This window comes from Drosophila eugracilis, unplaced genomic scaffold (assembly GCF_018153835.1).
Source record: "Drosophila eugracilis isolate 14026-0451.02 unplaced genomic scaffold, ASM1815383v1 contig_2147, whole genome shotgun sequence".
Taxonomy (NCBI): domain Eukaryota; kingdom Metazoa; phylum Arthropoda; class Insecta; order Diptera; family Drosophilidae; genus Drosophila; species Drosophila eugracilis.
The window spans coordinates 2,334,982-2,359,178 of NW_024573030.1; the positions used below are offsets into that span (position 1 = coordinate 2,334,982).

A 24,197-nucleotide genomic window follows, 5' to 3' on the forward strand; every position below is an offset into this window, starting at 1 on the left:
TGAAGCCATTTAATTGCCGGCAGACGGAACTCCTCTGACCATTCGACCTGTGGCTGGCGAAGATTAGCTCTTCCTAAGCATAGCCGGCTAATAGCCAAGCCATAAAAAACAATACCAGAAGGCAAATCTTTGGCGAGGAGGGATCGTGTAACCAAAATGTAACTGAGACCCTGGACCACGGGCCACATTCGAGCACATTTTACCAATATATATATATATATATATTGGCAATACTTCGAAAGAGCTACCTACCATGTTGCAATGTTGCAACTTGCAAGGGAGTTGAGACAACTTTGACTTATTGCTGCGACAGATACAATTACAAACGATGGGCTATATGCCCTGGCCTGCGGGTCTTGCGGTCAATGAATGAATGGCTGAATGGCTGGATGAATGAATGAATGAATGGTCCACGCTCCATGCTCCATGCTCCACTCCCGAGACTCTAGCTATATATTCCAGACTACAGACTACAGACTATAGTCTTCAGACTTGAGACCTGAGACTTGAGACTTGAGACTTCAGACCTCAGGGCCAAAGTTTTCTCACCTTTGTCTGTGCGATCGATCGGAAGCGATGCCAATCGCGATTTGTTATCACGGCTAACGATGGACTGCACATACAGGAGAAAACAGAATGAGAAACCCTATATATATATATATATATTTATGATCATATGTGTATATATCCGAGTTGTAGGATCATCGAACTCTTTTTGCGGTGAGGATGCGGAATCTTCAGCTCCAGCCATTGTCTCACCTGGAGTCTGGGCCTGACTTATTGCGGTTAACCGAAAGTTGTCTATAAATTATTAAAATTGTCTCATTATTCATATGGAATACAATAGATTTCATTTACGTTTCATTTTATTGCAACAAACAAACAAACAAACAAACAGCGAGCGAAGAGCAACGAGAGCCGCAAGAACCGCAGAACCGGTCCCTGAGAGACTCAGAGACTCAGAACTCTAAGGTGAACTAAAATCTGAAAACCAAACCAAAGCGATCTCAACCCAGACCAGGTCCAATTGCCTTTGTTTTGTGAGGTTTTTGTTTTTGGTTTTTTTAGGGGCCAACTGGGGGCTTGAGATCTTGGCCAGGCGGCCACTTCAGACCTGACACTGAATGCGTGGGAGAATCTTAATGACACACACCTGAGCGCTCTGTGCCCTCCAAAGATGCCAAAGGCTTTCATGCCCTGTGGTCTGACTTGAAGTTTGCATAGTTGTTCTAACTTATTTTTTTTTTGAAAAGAAATTATATTTAGAATAAGAAAGTTGTGATTATTCAGAAGATATAAAGTTGGTTCTTTGGTTCTTTGTGAAAAAAAATTAAACTAAAAACTAAAACTAATTAAGAATATTTAAGTAATCCCTCTAATCCATTTTCTTTTCCTCTGTTTCTTTACAGGTGAGTTGCTCTTTGATGAAAATCTCCACCCAGTTTCCCAGCATTTTCATGGATGGGCTGAGTATTAAGTGTATTAAGATGGGGTCCTTGGCCCCCAGCCAGTGGCTGTGTCAGTTGTTTGCTTTTGGCATTTCAATCAGATGGGCCACGAACATGGCCCCATTACATGGCCAGCGCGTGTAATCGTCTGGTCTGGACAAACTCTAAGGCTTTTTCGGTACCCCTGACTTGTTGCCTCTAATTATGTATGTCCAAAAACCGAAAGCCAAAAGCTAGGGACTCGTCGTTAGCTTCGGTTGGGCCATCGGTCGGTGTGTTTGAATCCCGATGACATCTCAATACCCAGCAGCAATGGAGCAGCCATGTCAAAACCTCAGAGGGCGCATTGTCAATGTCCGAGAGTTGGATGTCAGGTAGTTTAGTTTGTTCGTGTTCCTGATGATACTGATTCTGGTTTCGGGTTTTGCTTTTGCTTTTCCTGCTACTGCTCCTGCTGCTGCTGCTGGGAACCGATTGGAATTTTCGTGCAGCGAAACGCAGGATTTTCCAGAACAACTTTGATGCATCGTCGCTTAATTAGCATCGGAAAAGTTGTGGCCAGTGGGCGGGATGGGCGGTGATGGGCTTTGGTTTGGAATGGGAGTTGGGGGGGTTACTACACCTAATTAGTGGCCTTGACTGCCTGCCGCCTGACTGATAGGTGGATGGATGGATGGGTTGCAGCCCCAGATGGACGTTGAGCATTGGAATGGTATTCAACCTGCCCCAAAAATCCAAAATGCCAACAAACTGAAAGTTCTCTTCTTTCCACACGGAAAGAAAAAAGGTGTATAGAATTAGATTTTTATTTTGTAGAATTTTTTATAAAGTTTTTTTCATAATTTTTTGTGAAATTTTAAAACATTTTTTATTTGTAAATTTCAAATTACTCAGAAATATCATCCTCAAGATGCTTTCTTTTTTTTTTTACTGTGCACTTTTGTTTGTCATCGACTGACTTACACGACTGACATCCAAGCAGCTGGAAAAAGCCAGGAAAATCATTGGGAAAATCGAGGGAAATGGGCGGGAGTTGTGGTAATGTTGCGTGCATGTCTTACACAATCCAAATCCCAGCGACGCCGTACGCAAATTTTGGCCAACGACAAGGGGGCAAAACTAAGTGAAACAAATCGCAGCTGCATCGCAGCTACCTGCATGCCACACACACACACACACACCACCACCACCCACTGCATCATCTAACCAACGACTCCCCTTCCGAAATTATTGAAAGGTGTCAATGCAGGGCGAGAAGTTGTCAGCCATCTGAAATGGGGGGGCTGCCAGGGGTTAAGCTTGTGCGGCTGGCGGTTGGTTGTGGAGTTTTGCAAATTCGCAAAATAGTAGATAAACGAATATGTGTGCAAAATTGTTAGTAGGTGTGTGTGTGTATGTAGATGTGTGTGTGTGTTCATGATGAAAAGCCCCATAAATACTCGGTTCAGTTTATTGTTGGCCAATAATTTATGCTGACTGGGCTTAAGTTTGGCTAAATATGTAATATCCGTGTGAGGCTGGCAAATCGATATAAAATTCAATTATTCATTGCCTGTCAATTAACCTGTAAGGTTACTTAATCAATAAATACATCAAATTATGAATATTAAATCAGAATTAAGAGCTCAACTAGGCTTATCAGGGAAATATTTCATAGTTGGAGTATCAATACTACATATCCCTTGCCCTTCCCACAAATTCAAGCCTCTTTCAATGTACAATGGTTACCGTGGGACGACTTAACCCACTCACCCTGCCATTTGAACCATTGTCCTTTGGTCGCTTTCAGAGCTTAAATCCGATTGATACCCGCGGCGAGGATGAGCCACAAGCTCTTTTGTCCTCTTGGTCCTGTGGGTGTGGGTGGATGGATGTGTGTGTGTGTGCTTGTGGACTGCGGCATGTCCAACTTGCGGCAAGTGCGTGTAAATGCAAATGTTGCCAATGCTCAGCCGAAAATTGGATTGACAGTGTAGGAGAAGGAGGGGGGTGTAGGAGAAGGGGAGCAGAGAGCAGGGAGCAGGAAACAGGGAACAGGGAGTAGGAAATCCTCCGCCGACTTAGTTAAATGTGCTATGTTCGTCCAGACCGCAGACGTGTCCCTATTTGCTGTCCCTGCCCCATTCAACTGCAAATCCTTAATACAAATTGCAAAAGTAACCGCGACCAGAGGGCTCAGCGTTTGGTCTGTTCAACATTGGTTGATGTTTAGCTGTTGTAACTATTGCCTCTGCGGTTGACTCTCAAGTCGGTTGGTCGGTTGGTCGGTCGGGCATTCAATGAATTCAATTGCCGGCACAGACCGCAGACGGCAGAAGTCGTCGTCGTCGTCGTCTTCGTTGTCGTCAACGAACCTGGACCTGGACCCAAAGCAAATGGCACTAAGTAAAAATAAAATAAAATGAAAAAAAAAGTAAAAAATAAAATAAAATAAAATAGAGGTAACCCATGAAGAAGCACTGCAGACAAAACCAAAACAACAAACTAAACTAACACGACGCCATCGAAGCTGCACTTTCAATGTTACCTTTAGCAATCTGCCAGTTTATGGGGCACTGAAACAAAAAAGGTTAACTTTTCAAGGCACTTTATTCATTTATTTAGTAGTAAAGCTTAGAAAACTAAAGGTTATACTAGATAGATAGTTAAACTATCTTTCAAAAAACCTACAAAGTCTAGATTTTTCCTACTAAGCTAGCCAAATTTTTCTCTCAGTGCCGCCTGATCGCTGCTTTGTTTATTCTATAATGCAGTCCCGTCTTGCATTGCGTCACAGGCCGACAAGCAACGCACTGGGCGACTCTAAGATGCATCTGAATCTGAATCTGAATCTAAAACCGAGTTGCATCTGCACTTGTGCCTGGGCTCATGATGCAGTCTCTCTCTCTCTCTTAATCGTGCACCTCGAGACGTCACATTTTATTTTCGGCCACATTGATATGCAAGTGACGACAGCGGCAGCGCGATGGTAACGGCAAACAGCAATGTTGCAGCAACAGCAACACTGCAACAGCAACAGCAACAGCAACAGCAACGTCGGCGGGTGGCAGCAGGTGCCCGAAGATATGCAGATGTACGAAAAGTATCTGCAACATGACTTTCAAACGTAATACAAACAGTTCATCCATATGGATGGATGCCCTATGCCTGGCACCTAGGTCGCTCTGTCCGCTCTGCCAGCGGTTGTCCGGGCGGTTGTCCATTTGTCCGCCAGTTTTTTTTTGGTTTTTGTAGTAAAAACCATTCGACAGTCGGTCGATCACGCAGAGCAGAGTGCGCATCGTTTCAAGTACGAGTATCTTTCAGTTACAAGGCTTTCGGCTGGCTGGCTCAAGTGTCGACTTCAACTTCGACTTCAACTTTCAACTTTGCCTTTGCCTTCCATGCGAATTTATTTGCGTTTGTTTATTTATTTATTCCCTTTTTCGGGGTGACGGCTGGCTTGCTGGCTGTCTCTGTTTCTATATATTTGTATGATTTGTAGGTTAGACTGCTTAAGTTCGCAATAATCCGTTAGTGTGCCGCCTGTTGAATGTTGCATGTAGCATATATATAGCATGTAGCTTGTGGCAGCCTGCTGTTGCAGGTTGCTCGTGGGTCGCACGTCACTTGGGCTTTTGTTTGCTGCCGTTCGAAATTGAAGGAATTGAAGGTTTCGAGTGGTGCTCTTTGGGCCAGAAGCTGGGCAAACAACACTAAGAGATGAGAGAGTGTGCCACATTTTTTTGTTTTTCTTGATTCTCACGTTGGGTGACCTTCAGGCTTCAGTGTTTAGTACGCTCCGTACACCCCCACACCTCCCATTCCTTCCACCCAACAGGTTCCCATGACACCTGCCCTGCCCTGCCCTGCTCTCACACTTTCGGCTGACATTCATCAATCAGCTCACAAAAATAAAGAAGAAAAAAAAAAAAAGGAGAAAAATACAGAAACACTCTGGCTTCTTTTCATTCATGGACACAATGGCCTGTGAGTTGTCAACGGCTGGTTGTTGCTGATGCTGCTGATGTTGCTGCTGCTGCTGCTGGCTAGAAGTTGCTCTTGGGCTGGAGATGTTGCTGCTGGCCGAGTACCGAGTACCGAGTACCGTTGCCTCGCCGACTGTGGGAATCTGTTACCCTTTCTCTCAGCGCGACTAAGCAAATACGAAATGGCTTTCTGCAACAACAATGAGCGACGACCAACCACAGAGCCACCGAGCTGACATCCAAACACTTTCCAGTATGCACACTGAAAGAAAAGAAGAGTTTCAAATTAATATTCTTATTAGAATATATTTTAGTTTGAGATAACAGCAAGAGTAGAATGTGAATTTAACTTTAGTTTTATGTCTAGTTTTCTCTATTTTGATATTTGGAAACATATTTTCTTGTATATATTTTCGCTCAGTGTATCAGTGCAGCCTCCCCCTCGGCCGCAGTTGACGTCGCTGCCCGGACAGAGCGACCGTCAGGTGCATTTGAGTTGAGTTTGCCATTGTTTCAGCCGGGTTTTTCGAGGCGCCCCCGCACTGTCAATGCCTTTTGGCCGTCCCAAAAGGGTGAGACCCCATCACCTGCCCACCGCCCACCCGAGACCCCCCGCCGCCCCCTCTACTATATTCTCCACCCACGGCGGAATCCGCTCGAGAAACGGCAGCTCAAGAAAGAAATAAAAAAAAAAAAACAGAATACAGCTAGCAAACGAAACGAAAAGCAGATGAAAAGAGAGGAAAAGCTGGTGGAAAAAAGTTTGAACGTGTTGTTCGGATTATCCGTGAGATAATTTCTTTTTCTCTTCGACTGGGTAACCAAACTAAAAACAAAAAAACTGTCTTGTTCGCATTTGCTGCCTGTCAACGCCTCCCTTTTGACCCCCCCCCAATCCTCCTTTTATTCGCCCAGTGTATAAGTGTATAAGTGTAAGAGTGTGTGAGTGTGTGAGTGTGTGAGTGTGTGTATGTTTTTCATGTGCAGGCCATAGCCATTATTCCTAATTTCGTTTTAAATCAGATCTAGCAACATGCTCTCAACGAACTCTCCACCAATGCCGCCTACCGAAATGCCGTCTGACATTCCCCAAAAATCCCAAAAGCCTGGCGCTTGCCACCAGCAACCACTTGCAACTTGCAACTAGGAACTTGCAACCAGCAACCAAACAGTCTTGGATGGCAGCTCTTAGGGCCATTGCATTGTCCGTTGTCCATTGTCCGATTCAATGTTGCTGCTTTGCTCTTGATGTTGCTGCTGTGGCAGGGACTTCTGCTAATGTTGCTGCCGTTTCCATTTAGTATTTGTTATGGCTTTTCACTTAATTTGATGTCGTGAGAATCATGGCTAATTAATTGTCCAAAACGAAAGCCAATACATATATGCAAAGGCAAATTGGATATTCGTATGTGTCGGTTTGCCATTTGTCGGTTTATGTTGGCTGTTGTGTGTTGGCAAGGACTTCCCATTGATAACTTTATGAGAATGGCAAAGTTTTAGTCTTTTGAATAAGGATTCTTGGTGTATGGCAATGTTGGAAGTTTGAGGTTTAAGTTGGGATTTGAAGTAAATGATTTTGTATTCAGTTTTTTTGAGTTAGAAGACACACTTTTACGACTTGGTTTTGAGTATCCTTTGAGATATCTCCTCTCCTTTTTGAATTTACGGATATAGCTTATTGCTGTTTTCCCAATGTTGCTGTTGCTGCTGTTGCTGCTGCTGATGTTGCATTTGCTGCTGCTGTTGCTGTTGCTGCTGCTGTTGCTGTTGCTCATGTTGATGGCGTGTTATTTAAATATATTTAAAATAGGTAGGGAGCCCGACACAAAATTACAGTTAGACGAATTGGAGGAAATTCCTCAGCCAAAATCAGCAGCAGCAGCAGCAACAGCAACAACAACAACAACAACAACAACATGGGTAAAACAAAGTAGCTGCTGCTGTGCTTTTGATGTTGCTGCAGTGCCCTTTCTGTGTTGCTGCTTCCGCATCGATTTTCACATTGGCCACTGTTGCTGCTGCTGCTGCTGCTGCTGCTTCTTCTGCAGTCTCTTCCTTTAGTTCATTACAATTTATTTTTATGTGTAATGCAATTATTGTTGTTGCTGCCGCTGCTTGAATGTTTATTCGCGCTACTTTGGCGGGGGCGTTTTAGAGAGGGGGCGGCGGGCGGCAGGCGGTAGGCGGGGTCTCTCCGTCGAGGTCTTTGTTACACTCTCGGACATGACAACAAAGACACGACCACGACACGTTGCGAATTTACCATGAACATTGCAGTTGCTGCTGTTGCTGCTGCTGCGGGGAAGCTGCTTGCTGCAGCAAGTGGGAGGAGGCAGTAGATGGCTGGGCGGTGGGTTGCCGGTTGGTGGCTGTTGGGTGTTGTACTGACCTGGCGTTGCACTAAATACAAACACACACTTACGGACACGGACACATCTGGCGCTGAAGATCGCGCGATTTCTTAATATGAGAATATTCCCACCATTGTCTCTTTCGCTGATGAGGCTTCCAGAGCTCCTCTATTTCTTCTGTGCTTTTTTTTTTTTTATTTCGGGGTGACTGACTTGCCAGCTGGAGTGGGTTGTCCACTTCGATTGCATGTGAGGATCGGTAGTTTTTAGAGCGGTTCAGAGAGAGGCGAAGGAGGATAATGTTATGGCCCTCCCCCATGGCTCCCTGGCCCCCTTCTTCTTAACCCATTTAGCACTAGCAACAGCAGCAGCAGCAGCTACCCACGAGCTGCTGTTTACCGCTGGCGCTGCTTTAATTCCAGTTATGCGAACTTCTTTTGTCTTTTCCCAAGTGCAGTGTGAAAAGATTCCGCATTTGGTGGCATTCACATGGAATCGGTGGCGGCCCTTTTACTCTGGAGGTCATTACTGGTCACCAGTTGTTTTCGTTGTTTCCCTGTTGACTGGTGGGTGAAAGAACGGTTCTTGCGTGCACCACACGTGGCCGTTCCCATCACTGTTACTAATTTATTTGCACTGGAATCCGGCTGCTAAAATATACACATGTACTTGTACCTGTACCTATATATATATATATATCACCTTCCCCCACTTCTTAATTAATAATTTATGCTTGGCTTTTCTTTCTTTGCAGGTGAGTCTAACGGTAATGATAGCAGCACTGGCACCACCAGCTCGACATGCACCACATTGTGCGTCTGGCAGAGGCGGTTCCCAGGCAACATGATCACTCTTAAGTCCCAAGGAACCAGTGAGTAATGAGCAAGTGCTTCAAATTGGCAGTGATTTAAATGCAGGGCAATACAGAACAGGAATCAATTGACCATGTTTAAGTCTTTTTTTTTATCATAAACGTTTTATTACCTTGAAATTTATGCATTTTTTGCATTAAATCAGTGCTAGCACCAAAAAGTTAGAACAATAATGATAAATGCAAGTATAGGGGTGTTAAGTTGTGTTAGTTAGCTGCACAAAACAGTCATTGTTTTAGCTTTATGGCTTGTTTTGACAAAGATAGAGTTAAGAAACTGTGAAGAGTCACTGCTTTCTGCTGTCAACAGACGTATACGTGATTTTGGACGCAAAAATTTCAGTTTTTGGCCCATAGCACAACCAAAAATGGTCCAAATGAGGAATGTAATACCTCGTAGGGCTCGTAACTTGATTGCCATGATTCCCAATTGGTTGGCATTCAAATCTGGGAAACTTCATTTTTGGCCCATTTTTGAAAATTTTGATGATGGTACCCCTTATCAAAAATGCGAAATTTGGGCCAAAATTGACTTTCCCAAAATCGAAAATCGAGTGATAGGGGTACTTAGTGCTGGTCGTTAGCAGCACAAAACAGTCGTTCTTTTGGCTCTACGGCTTGTTTTGGCCCAGCAAGAGCTAAGAAACCGAAAATAATATTGCAAATTTCTGTCAGAAATAGGTATTTCGATTTTTTAGGCATTAATTCAGAGCTCGCACAGAAAAACCAGAACAATAATGATAAAAGCAAGTATAGAGGTCTTAAGTTGCGGTGTTTAGCTGCACAAAACAGTCATTGCTTTAGCTGTGCGGCTCCTTTTGACAAAGTTAGAGCTAAGCAACGGCAACTAAACCGGAAGCACTGCTGTCTAACGACGTATACTCGATTTTGGGCTGAAAAAAATCAGTTTTTAAGCCATAGCACAGCCAAAAATGGGTCAAATTAGGAATTCAATACCTCGTAAAGATCGTAATTTGATTCTTATGATTCCCAATTGGTTTGCCTTCAAATCTGGGAAACTTTCATTTTTGGCCATTTTTCGAAGAAAAAGATGATGGTACCCCTTATCAAAAATGCGAAATTTTGTAAAATTTTTAATTTCCCAAAATTAGCCAGACAGTCACATGGATCGAAAGGTGAGGTCGTTAGCTGCTCAAAACAGTGATTCCTTTAGATGTGCGTCTTGATTTGACGAAGTTGTGGCTTAAAAACTAAGAAAAATATTGCAAAATTTTTGAAATTGCTAACATTTTGTATAGTGATCAAGCCCGTTTTTCTAAATAAGAACATCCGATCCTTGGTGAGAAACTTATTTAATTTGTTTCCTATCGAACCGCCAAAGAATCTCGATGGTTGATCGCTGATCGTTGATAGCTGAGCGGCGATCAGCAATTGTGCAAATCGAGACCAGAAACCCCAGCTAAGCTCTCACACCAGCGGCCTGATCTCGTTTTTGCGATCTCACAATGGGGATGCACCTGCAATCGATCGAACAATTCATCAGGCTGGGGATTAACAAAGATTTTCCCACAATTTCCCAGCAAAGTACCATCGAAATGCCCAGTGGCAGTGGAACAAGTATAAAATTTCATTATCGCGCACTTGCAAGACGGCAGGAGAATGGAATGGAAATAAAATAAAGAGCGGACCTTCAGCTTATCCCATTACACTAAGCGCATATGCAGGAGTCCTGTGTCGGGTCCCGGGGTTTTCTTTTCTCATTCCTGAAGACCGGATTCTAGATACTCAATTCTCAATTTTATATTCTGTGTCCTCCTCTATCCTGAGACCCCGAGCAAAAAAAAAAAACACTTGTTGGCCGCCTCATGTTTCAGCAGAAAAGACGCAGACAATGCAGCGCCGGTGGAAAATGCGAAAAGATCCTGTGGGACAATGTCCTTTGCGTAGCTACGCTGCCACTTGATTAGCCACTACAGAGAAAGAAAATTGTGTGGATTTTTAGAAAGAATTCATGGGTTGGAATATACCTTTAGGAAGGTATTAGGAAAGATTTCCTTAGTAAAGGTAAACAGAAATGACTAAGTTCGAATATCTAAAAAAAGAGTTAAATTATGAGATTTCTGCCAGTGCAGATTGTCCGCGAGTTGTAGCGGAAAAGTTGCAAAAATGGAAACCAAAAAAATAAAACGCAAAACATTATTTGTCATGGGAAATGCGAGCAGGTGACGTGGCTCCTCTTGCGATCCGTGCACAGATCCTGGGAGATCCTACTGCTTGGGGAGTTGGTAATTGAATTGATCGTGATTCGGATTTGTGGCTATTGTCGATCGATGAGGATGCAGATGCAGCCGCGATCATTATGATAGGTCGCTACCTGAAGGTAAATGCCGGGGGAACAAGGGCTGAGGACCCTGAATTCAGCACTCAGAATGCAGGAATCAGGATACAGGGGCAGTTGTAGCGAAATCGCCAGGACAATGAGTGCGCATTTTGCAGGCTGTCCAATATTTGCGACGTGTCATCGAGATCGAAGGATGCTTGAGAACCTAGAACCTCGATGCTCTCTCTTTTTATTGAATGTTTTTTGGTGCGTGAGAAAAAGGATTAAGAAGGACATACACATACAGGACTGTCATCATCATCATGTGAAAGAGGTAGATAGATAGGTGTGTGCAAAAATAGTGGAAAATAGCAGAGTGAGAGAGAGAGGAGGGGTTTTATTTCGGGTCTTTGGCGAGGAAAAGAAAAGAAAAGGGCTAGAAGCCAGCTGGCGACTGTGGGAAATATTCTGGAAGCGAGCATCGGTGTCTGATTTTGATCCATTTCAGGCTAATCAAAGCGTTCGCTAGCTAAACCCCTTTACCCCCTTGGATTTTCCTGGCCAATTTCCCGACTGGATCCCGCTGCCCACTGCAGCGGCATTGTCTGCAAGTTCAGTTCGATAAGCATCAAGTTCTCACGAACTTTTATTGTCCTCAAAGACGGCGACGGCGAAGACGCTGGCTGGCAACCTGGTATTGAAACTGGCAAGCTGCACGAGCACCACCACCAGTACTCCCCACACTTTTGTCCACTTACCAGCATCGCCCGCACCACCACCACCCACCCATTTACCTCCCCTCCATTTTTCCAGGCAGAGCGACATTTTCCAAGCAATTAATGCCAAATTTAGACAAGCCTGTGCTCTTTCTTTTCCACCAAACACACAGCCATGCTCAAAATAATATTAGCAGATGCTTTTCGAAAGGCTAAGCTAAGCTAAGCCTGAGTTTCATTGCCTAAGAAACAGATTTTCTTTGTATTTTCTTTATTAGTTTTTCTTTTTAAATAATATTAGTTAGTATATAAACATAAAATTTAGCAAAAAAACATCGCATTCAATCCTGATCAAGATTGAAGAACTCATAATCCTCAATGGTGTTTGAGGTCTGGTCCTTCAGTTTCTTAGATTCCTCTTTCAAAAAGCCAACATCTGCCAGACGAGCCAAGCCCATTAAGCCAAAGGCAGTGGCCAAGCTTTTGATTCCATAATTATCCAATCGTTTTGGGCATTTCTTTGATTGAACCAAAAGAAAGGCGCCGATGCCAATGAGACCAATACCATTGGTCAGTCGACAATTCAAACAGCCAAATTCGTTTCTCAACCAAGTAGAAAGATTTTCAATCATTTTCAGATAATGTTCGATGGATTTGAAATCTTTGGAATGGATGGTCAAAGCCAACTTTTGGTTTATTTTTAAATACAACTACTAGGGATTGCTATTATTTGGCAAAGAACTGTAGGTAGAAGCTTCCCATCGGGGAAGACTGTCTTTCAATTTATAGAGCGAGGTTCTCGGCTAAATTTTCCACCTCAATCAGCCGTGAAATATGAGTAAAAACCTATAAGAAAAAGGCCGGAAGTGAGTACGCCCCACTCACGCATGACAACAGTCTGGTTTGGTGTTTTTCGGTTTGTATAAACATTTCTTGGAGTCTTTATTTTTTGGGGCCCAGTTTTTTGTTATTTTCTTTTTTTTTTTTTTTTTTGGTGACTCCCTGACCCAATTGCTGGCCGCCTTACCTTGACTGAATCATCCAGCCGGAGACGGCGATAAGACCCCGGACCTTCGGCCAAGCCCAAAAAATACTGAAAACTGAAAAAAACCGAAAAACCGAAAAACGAAAAAGGGGGCGAGACGCATGCGCAGAGCCCGTTGCTAATAAATTCGGTTGTATGCGGGACATGTGGAAATTCAAACTAATTAAATTGTAAAACGAAATTAGCTTAGATAATTTGTAGAGTGCGATACGGCTTAACCCTTTGCCGCCCGCATTTCCAACTGACATAATAATGCATCAGATTAGGCTAAGGCAGGCAATTCGATATGCCATTGCACTCGATCTATAGTCGATTATCGATTGCAAATAATTTGATTAATGATTTAGGTTATGGGCATAGATTTTAAAGGGTTAACGCTGAGGCAGAAGATCAATTAAAAACTCTTTTTGATTATAAAAAAAAAATATTATAATACGAAATATAGTTTTTCCCCTTCATAAGCTTAGCCTTAGCCTAGATTTCCAAGGCGCCACTTGTCCTGGGATTATCCCACTGCGTTAACACCCAACTGCCCCGTCGGCATTTACTGTTTGATGATGGTCGCAGTGTGGTCTTAACCCTGTGCAATTTATTTACGATTACGACTGGGCATGCCAGTGAGTGCCTGTTGTTGTGACTGCTGGACAACACATCCTTTATAAATATCCATCTCTGCTGCTGCTACTGTGGGCGTTCTCCTGTTATTCTGCCACTCTATTGTCCTCTCTAAGGCAAACCTGAAATGGTCAGCAACTCGCCAGGTTGCCTGTGTGTTTAGCCCCGAAAACATTTACTCCTGTTGTCCTCGATTTTATTGCGGATAAATCATCTCGTTGAACGAAGTATATTTTTGTGGGTGTTGTAGGCAATGACACGCCCATTAGTCCATTAGGAGATGCGGCAATGGGATAAAGGCTAACTAGGATCAACAGGACCGGACCTCCAGATGTTCTACTTTTCGATTTGGATCATTGCAATCGAATTGTTAGATCACTTTCTAGTTAGCCAAGGCTATAGGCTATCTATATTTATTTAAATGGAAAACTACCATATGATAGAGAGCCCTTCGTTGACTGTCAAAAACAGTCGGTATTATAGCTGTGGGTCTTCCTCTGACAAAGAAAGTTGCTCCTTACTTCCCCCCAAAATTACAGTATTCTGCTCATAACTTAGCCAATATTGGTCCAAATGAGGAATGTAATACCTCGTAGGGCTCGTAACTTGATTGCCATGATTCCCAAATGGTTTGCATTCAAATCTGGGAAACTTCATTTCGGGCCCATTTTTGAAAATTTTGATGATGGTACCCCTTATCAAAAATGCGAAATTGGGGCCAAAATCGATTTTCTCAAAATCGAAAATCGAGTGATAGGGGTACTTAGTGCTGGTCGTTGGCAGCACAAAACAGTCGCTCTTTTGGCTCTGCGGCTTGTTTTGGCCGAGCAAGAGCTGAAAAACCGAAAATAATATTACAAATTTCTGTCAGAAATAGGTATTTCGATTTTTTAGCCATTAATTCAAAGCTCGCTCAGAAAAACCAGATCAATAATGATAAAAGCAAGTATAGGGGTTTTAAGTTGCGGTATTAAGCTGCACAAAACAGTCATTGCTTTAGCTATGCGGCTCTTTTTGACAAAGTTAGAGCTAAGCCACGGCAACTAAACCGGAAGCACTGCTGTCTAACGACGTATACTCGATTTTGAGCTGAAAAAATTCAGTTTTTTGGCCATAGCACAGCTAAAAATGGGCCAAATGAGGAATGTAATACCTCGTAGGGCTCGTAATTTGATTCTTATGATCCCCAATTGGTTTTCCTTTAAATCTGGAAACTTTTAATTTTTGGCCATTTTTCGAAAAAAAAGATGATGGTACCCCTTACAAAAAATGCGAAAATTTGTAAAATTTTGAATTTCCCAAAATTAGCCAGACAGTCACATGGATCGAAAGGTGAGGTCGTTAGCTGCTCAAAACAGTCTCTCTTTTTGCTGTGCCTCTTCATTTAACGAAATTATAGATAAGAAACCGCTGAAAACATTGCAATTTGTGTCAAACTTGGACCATTTTTGGTCTTGTTTCGAACAAGTTAATCTCGATCAATGCTTTCCTTAGGTCTTGACTGTATTGATAGCTGGCCTAAGGAATATAAAAATAAAACTTATAGCCAGTTTATTTTAGAGTTCTTGAGCTGCCTCAACGGAATCTCAGCACCTTGGCCTGACTTTGAGCCGCATCGCATAAATCGAACTCTCTGATTACTCCATAAATATCGATTTCGTAGACCATTCACCATTCGCCATATAGCCAACACATTCCTCGTTTACTGAGGCCTTTGGTCGCTGCTTTCTTTCAACTGGGTGGATATATAGTTATGGTCGTCTCGTTCAATATGCGAGACACGTACACGGGGACACAGCCGCATTGAGGCTGCGGTTCAGTCTGTAAATCCGAAATGGGGCAACATCAACACCAACAGCTACACCAACAATCATTCAGCGAAAGACCCCTTTTGACCAGGTCCAAAAAGTCGAGGCCAAAAAAAAGATGGGCACGTCCACGTTCACGTCCATCCGCGTGGCGACCAAAAGATCTCCGTTCGCTGATGGAGATGTCACTTGAGTAATTGTCGTCATACGCTAGCCGCCGCCACCGCCGCCGCCGCTTAGCTTATTTTCCTATTTTCATTACCTGCCACACAAAAGCCGTCAGCGAAGAAAGTTTTCAATGTGTGGGTTTACAGAGAGAGAAAAAGATTATGAAAAATCATATTTCCTGTAATTCCAAGTTTTGTTTTTCATAATTTGTTCACAAACATTTATTCAGGGTTTAAATTTGTGTTTTTCCTTTTTAGTTCTTTATTTTTGTATAGTATTTCTCCCTGTGTAGTTTCACCCTGGCCCTTGGACATTGGCTGGTCTGAAATTCTCCTTTGTAGTTGCACAATCTGCGTGTCAATGATGACGCTGCTCCCCAGAGAAACCCCAGAAAGTCCCAGTTTCCTCAGTTGCAGGCCCTCAACCTCCGCCAATGCCTCTCTCTTCTCTATCCACATCTTCCCTTCAACGATCTCCAATCGTTTGGCATGTCCAAGATGCGAGTCTGTCCAACGTGCAGCTATTTAGTGGCTTTGTCCCTCGCCCCCGCAACTCATATCTGGGCATTCGCATCTGGGCAGCGCCTTTGTATATCAGATCTGTATCTGTATCTGTATCTGTGTGTGTGTATGGGTCTGAGCGGTCTTTTGGGACCGAAGCGACCTGTGTCCACGTCCGCCGACAACATTTCATCATCGTGATGATGATCGTGAAAGGAGCACCTCGAACAATAATTGTCACTGGCACAGAAATATAATCATAATTTCGGAGTTTCTCTTTCTCTCTCTCTCTCTCTCTGTCTATATCTTTCACCTTTTTTTTCTGTCTTTTTTTGGGGTCCATTATGCAGAGTGACGTGTTTCACCTTATTTTTGGGAATTAGCAAATGTCTCACAGGGCCACTCAACCGTTTCCCAAACAAAGGTTTGAAAATATTGGAAAATATATATATATATTTTTGGGAGATGCCGAGAAACTGATTGATTTGACCGACCGACACGATGCGTGAAGATGACAAATCCAATCACAACAACAATAGAGTCCTGTGAGTTTTTCAAGGTGGACATCAGCAGGTTGAGGGTCAAGAATCTAACGCAAAGATTACAAACGGTTGCAGCCAAAACTGATTTAGGGAACTGGTTGTGGGACAAAGGCAGTGGAAGTTTTCTAGGAAGGATTCTAGAGAATAATTTGTCAAAGAAAAAATTATTAAAAATTGAAAAGATTTACAAAAAATATTTTTTAAAATTTAAAGAAAGTTTCCAAAGTAGAAAAAGAGTAGAAAAAAACAAACTAGTTTTCCGCCTAACAGCCTGAGACTTTTTTTCCAGCTTCCTTAGTTTTTTTTTTAATTTTGAAAAAAACTTCTTCGTTTTCCAACTTATCTTGGAAACCGTTACAAACCGATCAAATTTCCATACACTTTTTGCTTAAAATATTCGAAAATCCTTGCCGCAGGATTTCTATCTGCAACACGCAGAAACCAGCCAACCCAGAAAACCAAGAAATCTTAAAAAAAAAAAAAATAATAATGAAACGAAAAAAACTAAAAAGCAGCCATAGCCCCGAAAACCGGTCACCCTTCCTGTGGGCCATAAATTTTCCGTTAAAAACGAATGCATTTCCAGTGAGTTTTGCTCATTTAAACCGTAGCTGGCCTCAGGAAAACGTGAATATCAAGGGAAAATTATCAAAAAAAAAAAAGGAATGACAGCCAGCCAAGAGAAAAAAATGTAAAGGTAAAAAAAAAAGGAAGGAATCCAAGGGGAGACGACAATTGCCCGTCTTAGGGTGAGACACACACGGAACCCAAGACCATCTTCGTTTTTATCATTGTTTGAATTGAATTAAAAAAGCGACGGTAATCAATGCGAAGCTGCGCCGGCTGTTTCGTCCTTGTCCTCGTCCAGGACCCTCTATCTAAATAAGGCGAAAAGAAAAAAAAACGACCTCTCCTGCCTGCCGCCTCACATGTGACACAAACGCCACCCCACACCCCGTGCGATTCATATCTTGGGAAAATCTTGGCCACCACCCAAAAAATGAAAAAGAAAAAAAAAAACAACGGAAGAAAGGGGAAGGGGATGGAAACCCAAGGCGCGCACACACACACGGAAAAAATCGGGAGGACAGGGAGAAGGGTAAAAAAAAAAAAAAAAAAAAAACAATAAGGACACGCACGAGGGGCAAATAAAAAATTAATATCGGGGAAGGAAGGAAAAAATTTGCATAGAACAAAAAATGCCGTTACACACACACACACACACACACACACAGGGAGGCTACCTGGACTCAAGAAGAACTCGCAGGAGAATTTGCACAGCTCCTTGCAGATCCTTCGGGGGTTGCAAAAAAAAGGACCGAAAAAAAATCACACTACCCCCCAGGACAAAGGGAAAAACGAAAGAAATACAAAAGGAAACTTTAAGAAGAAAAGCAGGCGGCGGCGATCGCTAAAAATTGCATAAAAAATAATTGCAAGGCGACAGGACGCGGGCTGGATGTCCTGTGCATGGCTCCTGTCCTCCTGCCCTCCTCCCAATCCGACCTACCCCCAGCGCCCCTGCTGCCCCTTTTGCGTTTGATTAAAGGACGCACAAAGGACGGAGTTTTTTTTTTCCTGCTTCTTAACGTTCCAGGACATTAGCAGCATCCTTTTACAAGGCAACAACTAGCATCTGCGCAGGCGCCGCTGCGTCTTCGTCCTGTGCCGAGGGGTAAATCAAATGCGCGCGCAAAAAAAAAAGCAGGGTTCGTGATGGCATGGTAGGGTATAGGGTATAGGGCATAGTTAAGTAAAAAAACAACACACATCGGGAACACAAAAAAAAAAAAAAGAAATCCGTTTACCCCCTGACAAAGGGAAAGGATTAAGCAACGAGGCAGAAGAAGAAAATCTTAGAAAATGTTACGCATCCGCCTGTCCATCTCCATCTCCATCTCCATCTCCATGTTCATCTCCTTCCCCGAATCCCCTCTATTATTAGATATATGTATGGTATGTATCCCGAAGGAAGAAGATTGTGAGATCGGGGCTGGTCGCCACACTTATTGCGCAGCTTCCGCGATGGGAATTTGTTGAGAGGAAACTGCGCAAAACCCATGCTGAGGCAGTGAGATTCTAAGATTCTAAAAGAGAGAGAGAGGGGAAAGGAATGAGTATTGGAGAGAGTTCAAGGAACTTCGACATTGACAGGATCTAAGGTGGAGCATTGTCTCCATAAATAGCTCTCTCTCAACTGAAATTTAGATCAAGCATCCCGCTTAAGATGCTTGCTGGAGAACCCCCTCTCAGAAATGATCTCAATGTCGTCTCCCTGCTTAAGTTGATCTACAGAAAGTAAGCTTGTATTCTAAGCTTATATCATCTTTGGATGGTTTTGGTAACTTTTTCTAATATCAGGAAACTAAAGGCTAAATTTGTATGTAAATATAATTGATATTAAGTACTGGGAAAACTTATGACACATAAGAAATGACAGATAAGAAAGATAAGATGAGGGTTTAATAGCAATCTCAGTAAGATCAAAATCTCTCGCTGGTTAGAAAACTATCTCTCAGGTAATAGGGTTAAATGGTATGCACAAAATGATATAAATTATAACCTAATTTCGTAGATATTACACCCCTTTAAAGTGATAAATACAAGAATTACCAATAAGGAGTTTTCTTTTTGTAATCAATCAATAAATTAGACTACGTTTAGAAGCTCTTCTGTTAGCTTTTTAAGTTAGAAAACTAAGACAAGTTTAGCTTCCTTGGGATATCTCTCAAGTCAGGATCCCTCGAGTGGCCAACCCCAAGTGATGTGTCCTGCCATTGGTCAGTCGGTCACTGCCTCTAGAACTTGTTCTAACAGTCTAACCACCCCCTCTCCCCCATCCCCCAATTAGTTACCCTTTCCCAAACATTATAGCCATGACACAGTTATAGTTTTACTCCTTCGTCGGCGTTTTAACCCTCTGCTGCTGCTGTCTAACAACTCAATTTGGGCAGCGATTAGCGGCGGACAGTCGACGGGTTTTCTATTTTCCATGTGAGATGGAGAGATTTTCCTCTAACGAAGGCGGATTTGGTGGGGGGGAAGGGGGGAGGTTAGAAGACGCTGTCGCCGTCGCTGCCACTGTCGACGTTGGCGCCGGCAGCGACGGACAGTAGTCCGCAGATGAATTCATCCCCCTATTTCCCAAACTCACATATATTCCTTTGGTCCACTCGCAACTCGAACATGTGCGAGACAGAGAGAGAGAGAGGGTGAGAGTGAGAGTGAGAGAGAGGCGAAGGGAGGCCAGCAACCCCTGGCCGTGTGTGTGTGTGTGTGTAGTGGTGACTACACACGTTTTTTTTCCTATATGGTTTTTTTTTTTTTTTTGTCGTAGCCCCGACCCTTGAGGGTCAAAGGGAAGACGACTGAGCGTTCGGTGTGTGTGAGTAAAAAAATGCTGCCTCTGTCGACGTCAACGGCAGCGGCAACGGCGACCGCACAGCCTCAGCGTCAGGATTGAGCGACCGACGACGACGACCGTCGACGACCCTCGAGCGTCCCAGGAAGCCAACTAGCTGTCAGTCCACGTGAAGCCTCCGAGGGGTCAACAACATACTGCACACGACCTGAGATCAAATCAAATTCTGATTCAGATCCTTCGGCCGACAAACACGTCGATTTTTTTTTTATATATCATTTACAAAACCAAACCAAATTACCTCGCAATCACTCGAAACGGTTTAACCGATACGCCAGAGAATACAACAAACCGTTGCCGCTTCGTGTCTTGTGAAAGTGCTAAAAAAAAAAACATAAAACATAAAAAACAAACAAGTAAAAAACCAAACAAACATTCTTGGACAACCACACACGCAGGACAATTGGATTACCTACGATCGTGTGTGTCTGTCAACAAAATCTTTTCGTGCCTTTCGCCTTTTTTTTTATTGTCAACAAAAACTATTTTTTTTTTTTTTGAAACCAAAAACCACAAAAACCAACTAAAACTTGTGATGTGTTAAGAGAGTTCGAAACGTTAAACAAAACGAAAACACAAAATCCCAAAACAACTTTTTTTTTAAACACAAGCCAAGATGTACAACAAAATGCTGTCGATCAGTGAGGATCATGGATTCCGTTCGCTGAGCCGTAAGTTTTCTCAAAACTTTCCAAAAACTACTTTCCAATAGGCAGAATGGATAGGATCCCATTCTAAAGTGTTTCTTTAGGGTTTTAACTTTAAAATCTTTCAAATGACTAGCCCCAAAAATCTTTATAATATTTTGAAAGACAAGAAGAAAAAATAAAACCCGAAAAGTGTGTTTCCCAATAAGCAATTGGCCAGACCAGAGGCGTGTATCTTGGACGGAGATAACCGCAGCATTTCTTGGAACTTCCCAGAAATTCCTATAGCAGCTCTTCCTGTTCTGCTCTGCTCTGCGGTGCGTTGCGGTGCGGTACTTCTTTTTACCATGGGTGTCTTTTTCATGGGTGTCTCTTTAATCATTCGCCGTTGTCGCTCTATGTTGTCCCCCAAATAGATAAAAAAAAAAAAAATAAAAAACAGGCAAATGTGCATACAATTTTTGATAAGCGCTCGTTGTACTGGGGAAGAAAAAGCAGAACAACAACAATAACAATAAGCCAACGCCCGCACCCACACCACACACACACACACACACACACACACACACACACACAGAAACACTTACTTAGTGGTATAGAAGGTATAAGAGGGGGGCGGGGGCAACCTACTTACCTACCTATATGGATCGCAGCTATATTTACATATGTCCGTCGTGGCTGTCGTTGACTTTCGGGAAATAAAACAAACTTCTCTCTATATATATATATCGCCTCTCTGCACCTTGCTCACAATACAAATATAAATATTTTAGCGACAAAAAGACAAAAACAACAGGCCAGAGGAAAACAACGACCTGAAAATGAAAAGTAAAACTTACAAGCCAACACACGAGAGTCTAGGTCTTATCAAAAGAACCGAGAGAACAGAGAACAACAATGGTAACATTTCATTGGCTCTAAGCAAACAGAGCGGGTCTTTTGCCCATCGGGTCCACCTTAAACTTACATTTCGATTACAAACGGATGTTCAAACAACGCACAACTTCAAAAGGCCAATTCGACTAGCCGGAACTTAAACTTCTAATTAAATGTTCTAGATAGGTGGATGTCAAGTTACAAGTTACAGATTAATCATAGTTATTAGTACTACCTTAATGAGGCTTTCAGTTTTTTGAAATAAAGTTCTAGGAAAAGTCTTAACTTATAGCAAAAGTTAAGTCAAACCTTCTTAACTAAAAGATATTTATGTTTCCATCTGACTATAATTATTAATTGCTGGTTGAATGTTCTTCTTGTTGCTGTTGCTGTTAATGTTTTCATACCTTGTGCCCATTTCCTTTTGGCTTATCAGTCGCCATGTGTGTCCAGCTTTAACACACAGACAAACGCACACGTGGACTATATGTTAATGCCCGATTTCAGGCCGTGGCCATATTTGCATATGGCTCATTCACTCAACCTGGCGGCGGGGGTAACTGTGGGTACGTATCGTCCGTCTACGGGTCTGTGGTCTCTCTGGTCTCTGGTCTGTGGTCTCTGGTCTCTGGTTTACGGTCGGGGGTTCCATTTGTTTGCTCATTTGTTTGTCCAGATATCCAGTCGCTTACCTTGCCGCCATATGCGGGTGTTATCAGCAGTCAGCGCTAGCTTTTGGCTAACTCTTCGCTTCTTCTTTTTTGTTGTTGTTGTTCGCCCCTAAAAAACCCCCCGGGAACTCATGAATCCCTGGAACCATCAGAAACCACCAGAAAACGAGCTCTATTGGGTGACATTAGGCAGAGGCAAATAAAACCAAATTTTGTATGCTAAAACACTTTGCAAAGGCCAAAGCGGAGCGGAGTGATAAGGCTTCGTTCGGGGCTTCGATACTCGCATTGTTGCGCCCCCGCACAACAGAAATCATTGTGATTCCAGGCATTGCTACATACACTATATCACCCATATATATATATATATATATGGGTGATATATATATTTAAGCATACCGCTCTGTTTGTTATAGTTTCAGCTGCTAAACACCTTTCCATGTATCCGTATCGCTGTGTTATCCACACGTAATTTGTTTAAACAAATTAAGTCCGGGGGCCGCTTGACTCCAAGTTGATTTTCAGTTTTTCAGCTGCTGACGTCGCTTTGTCACTGTCAGCCAAAAAAAAACAGAAAAAAACCGCCTGTTGGACACAACCTTTATATATATTTACTACTACTACTAGTAGTACGCCCACGTTGACTGTTATCGCCTGCCACAAAAAGAATTTCGAATTTGCTTAACCCTTTTTTTTTCCGTTGTTAAACTTTTAAATGAGTTGGCCAAAAAAAAAGCAACAACAAGTCGAAGAGAAAAAAAGAGTTCGGCGCGTTCGGTGTTGTCTTTAAATATTTACTCAGCATTTTCGGGGCGTTCGTTATTATTATTATTATTTCTACTCTGTTTTTTATTTAACCACCCGTCAACGAAGTGGAGCACTTGGAGTCATTATAATTCGATATTGGATAGCCATACCAGCTGTCTTAGGGTTACGATTTGAAGGGAAATATTGAAAGGAAAGTTAATAAAAGTTATTGGATTAGTTAGTTAGTTTTTCCTCTTTAAAATTGTAAACCAATTGTGGGAGGCCTTAAAGAGGCCTAAGAGAGGTCTTAACATTCTTTTTTCATACTTTCCCAAAACGATAGTTGGTCCAGTTTTTCGTGGCTGACGCCATTTTTCATCGGTGTTCTACGTCCTTCGTTCGGCAAAGCTGCGAGCACCTAAAAACAGTCGACGCGGACGACGACCATGTGGCGCTCTCTGCCTGGTTTTTATGGCAACCCCAAAGATAGAGCAGCCACCCATAACCTTTGGGCCATAAAACCGAATCCTTCGAATCCTTCGACTCTTTGGTGGTACTTCTGGTGTATGTGTATGTGTATTTGTGTGTGTGTTCCAGCCATGTATAGGGGGGGCATAAATTAGCACAATCAACGTATTGTTTTCGGCCTGCCACACGCCACACGCCCCCATCTCAAACCCTGGGCAGTCAATAACACAAGAACGTTATAAATAACAAAAATACAAGGAGCCAAACGAATTTCATATTTTCTTGTCCTGATAATTTGCGCAAAACTTCTATTAATATGTTAATTCTTAATTGTCCTACTTGGCTAACCCACCGCCCCCCCTCCTAAAAGATATATACATATGGGAGTCTGTCTTCCTTTCGGGGGGGATATTAATAGCCGCAGGCATGCATTAAATGGCCAGGAGTGCTTTAGGCCAAAGTCGCAGCTCGTAAATATTTGACTTAAGCTGCGCGTTTAACAAATCGACGCACTTCAATTTATTATATTCCTGGGGTGGAAAATGTCTGAATTAATTACGCATATATGAAAGGGGGAGGGGGAGGTAGTGGGAGATACCAATGACATCACACAGGCCAATAAATTCAGATTTCTCTAAAGGCAGGCCAGGCAATGTAGCACTTAATCAGGGCATGGCGAAATGCATAGAGAATTATGGGCTAATTGTATGGAAATGTGGCCAAAAGGAAATCAAAATCTTGGAATAAAGGCAGTAAATGTCCTCTCTCTCTCTCACTTTCTCTCTCTCTCTCTCTCTCTTACTATATATATTGACTATCTGAGCTAACTAAATCGCATTCGATTTGGTCACTCCCGAAAGGGTTAATGCAATTTATGACTTTTCGGTCTCGATAAGCTGGCACTTTTATGAAATCTATTTGGCAAGGACTTTGTTGACACTTGTCAGGCGAACTGACACATTTGACAGCCAACCTTTCACACCCTTTCACCTTTCTCCCTGCCTGCCTGCCTGCTACCTTAACCTTCTTACCCCTTCGATAGTATTAACCCTCT

The 24,197-nt window shown here is 42.7% G+C and overlaps 1 protein-coding gene across 2 annotated transcripts in view; it reads left to right on the forward strand.

The window, feature by feature from the left end:
- LOC108103282 overlaps positions 1 to 24,197 on the forward strand; it is a 47,765-nt gene that overhangs the window by 13,596 nt on the left and 9,972 nt on the right. The window contains exon 1 of one of the 2 annotated variants that reach the window (XM_017208692.2): positions 19,745 to 20,405. The exons of the other annotated variant lie outside the window; for it this stretch is intronic. Coding sequence (XP_017064181.1) covers positions 20,351 to 20,405 — 55 coding nt within the window. The 5' untranslated portion in view covers positions 19,745 to 20,350. Of the gene's footprint in view, positions 1 to 19,744; positions 20,406 to 24,197 lie in introns of those variants that run through there. 2 annotated transcript variants of the gene reach the window in all.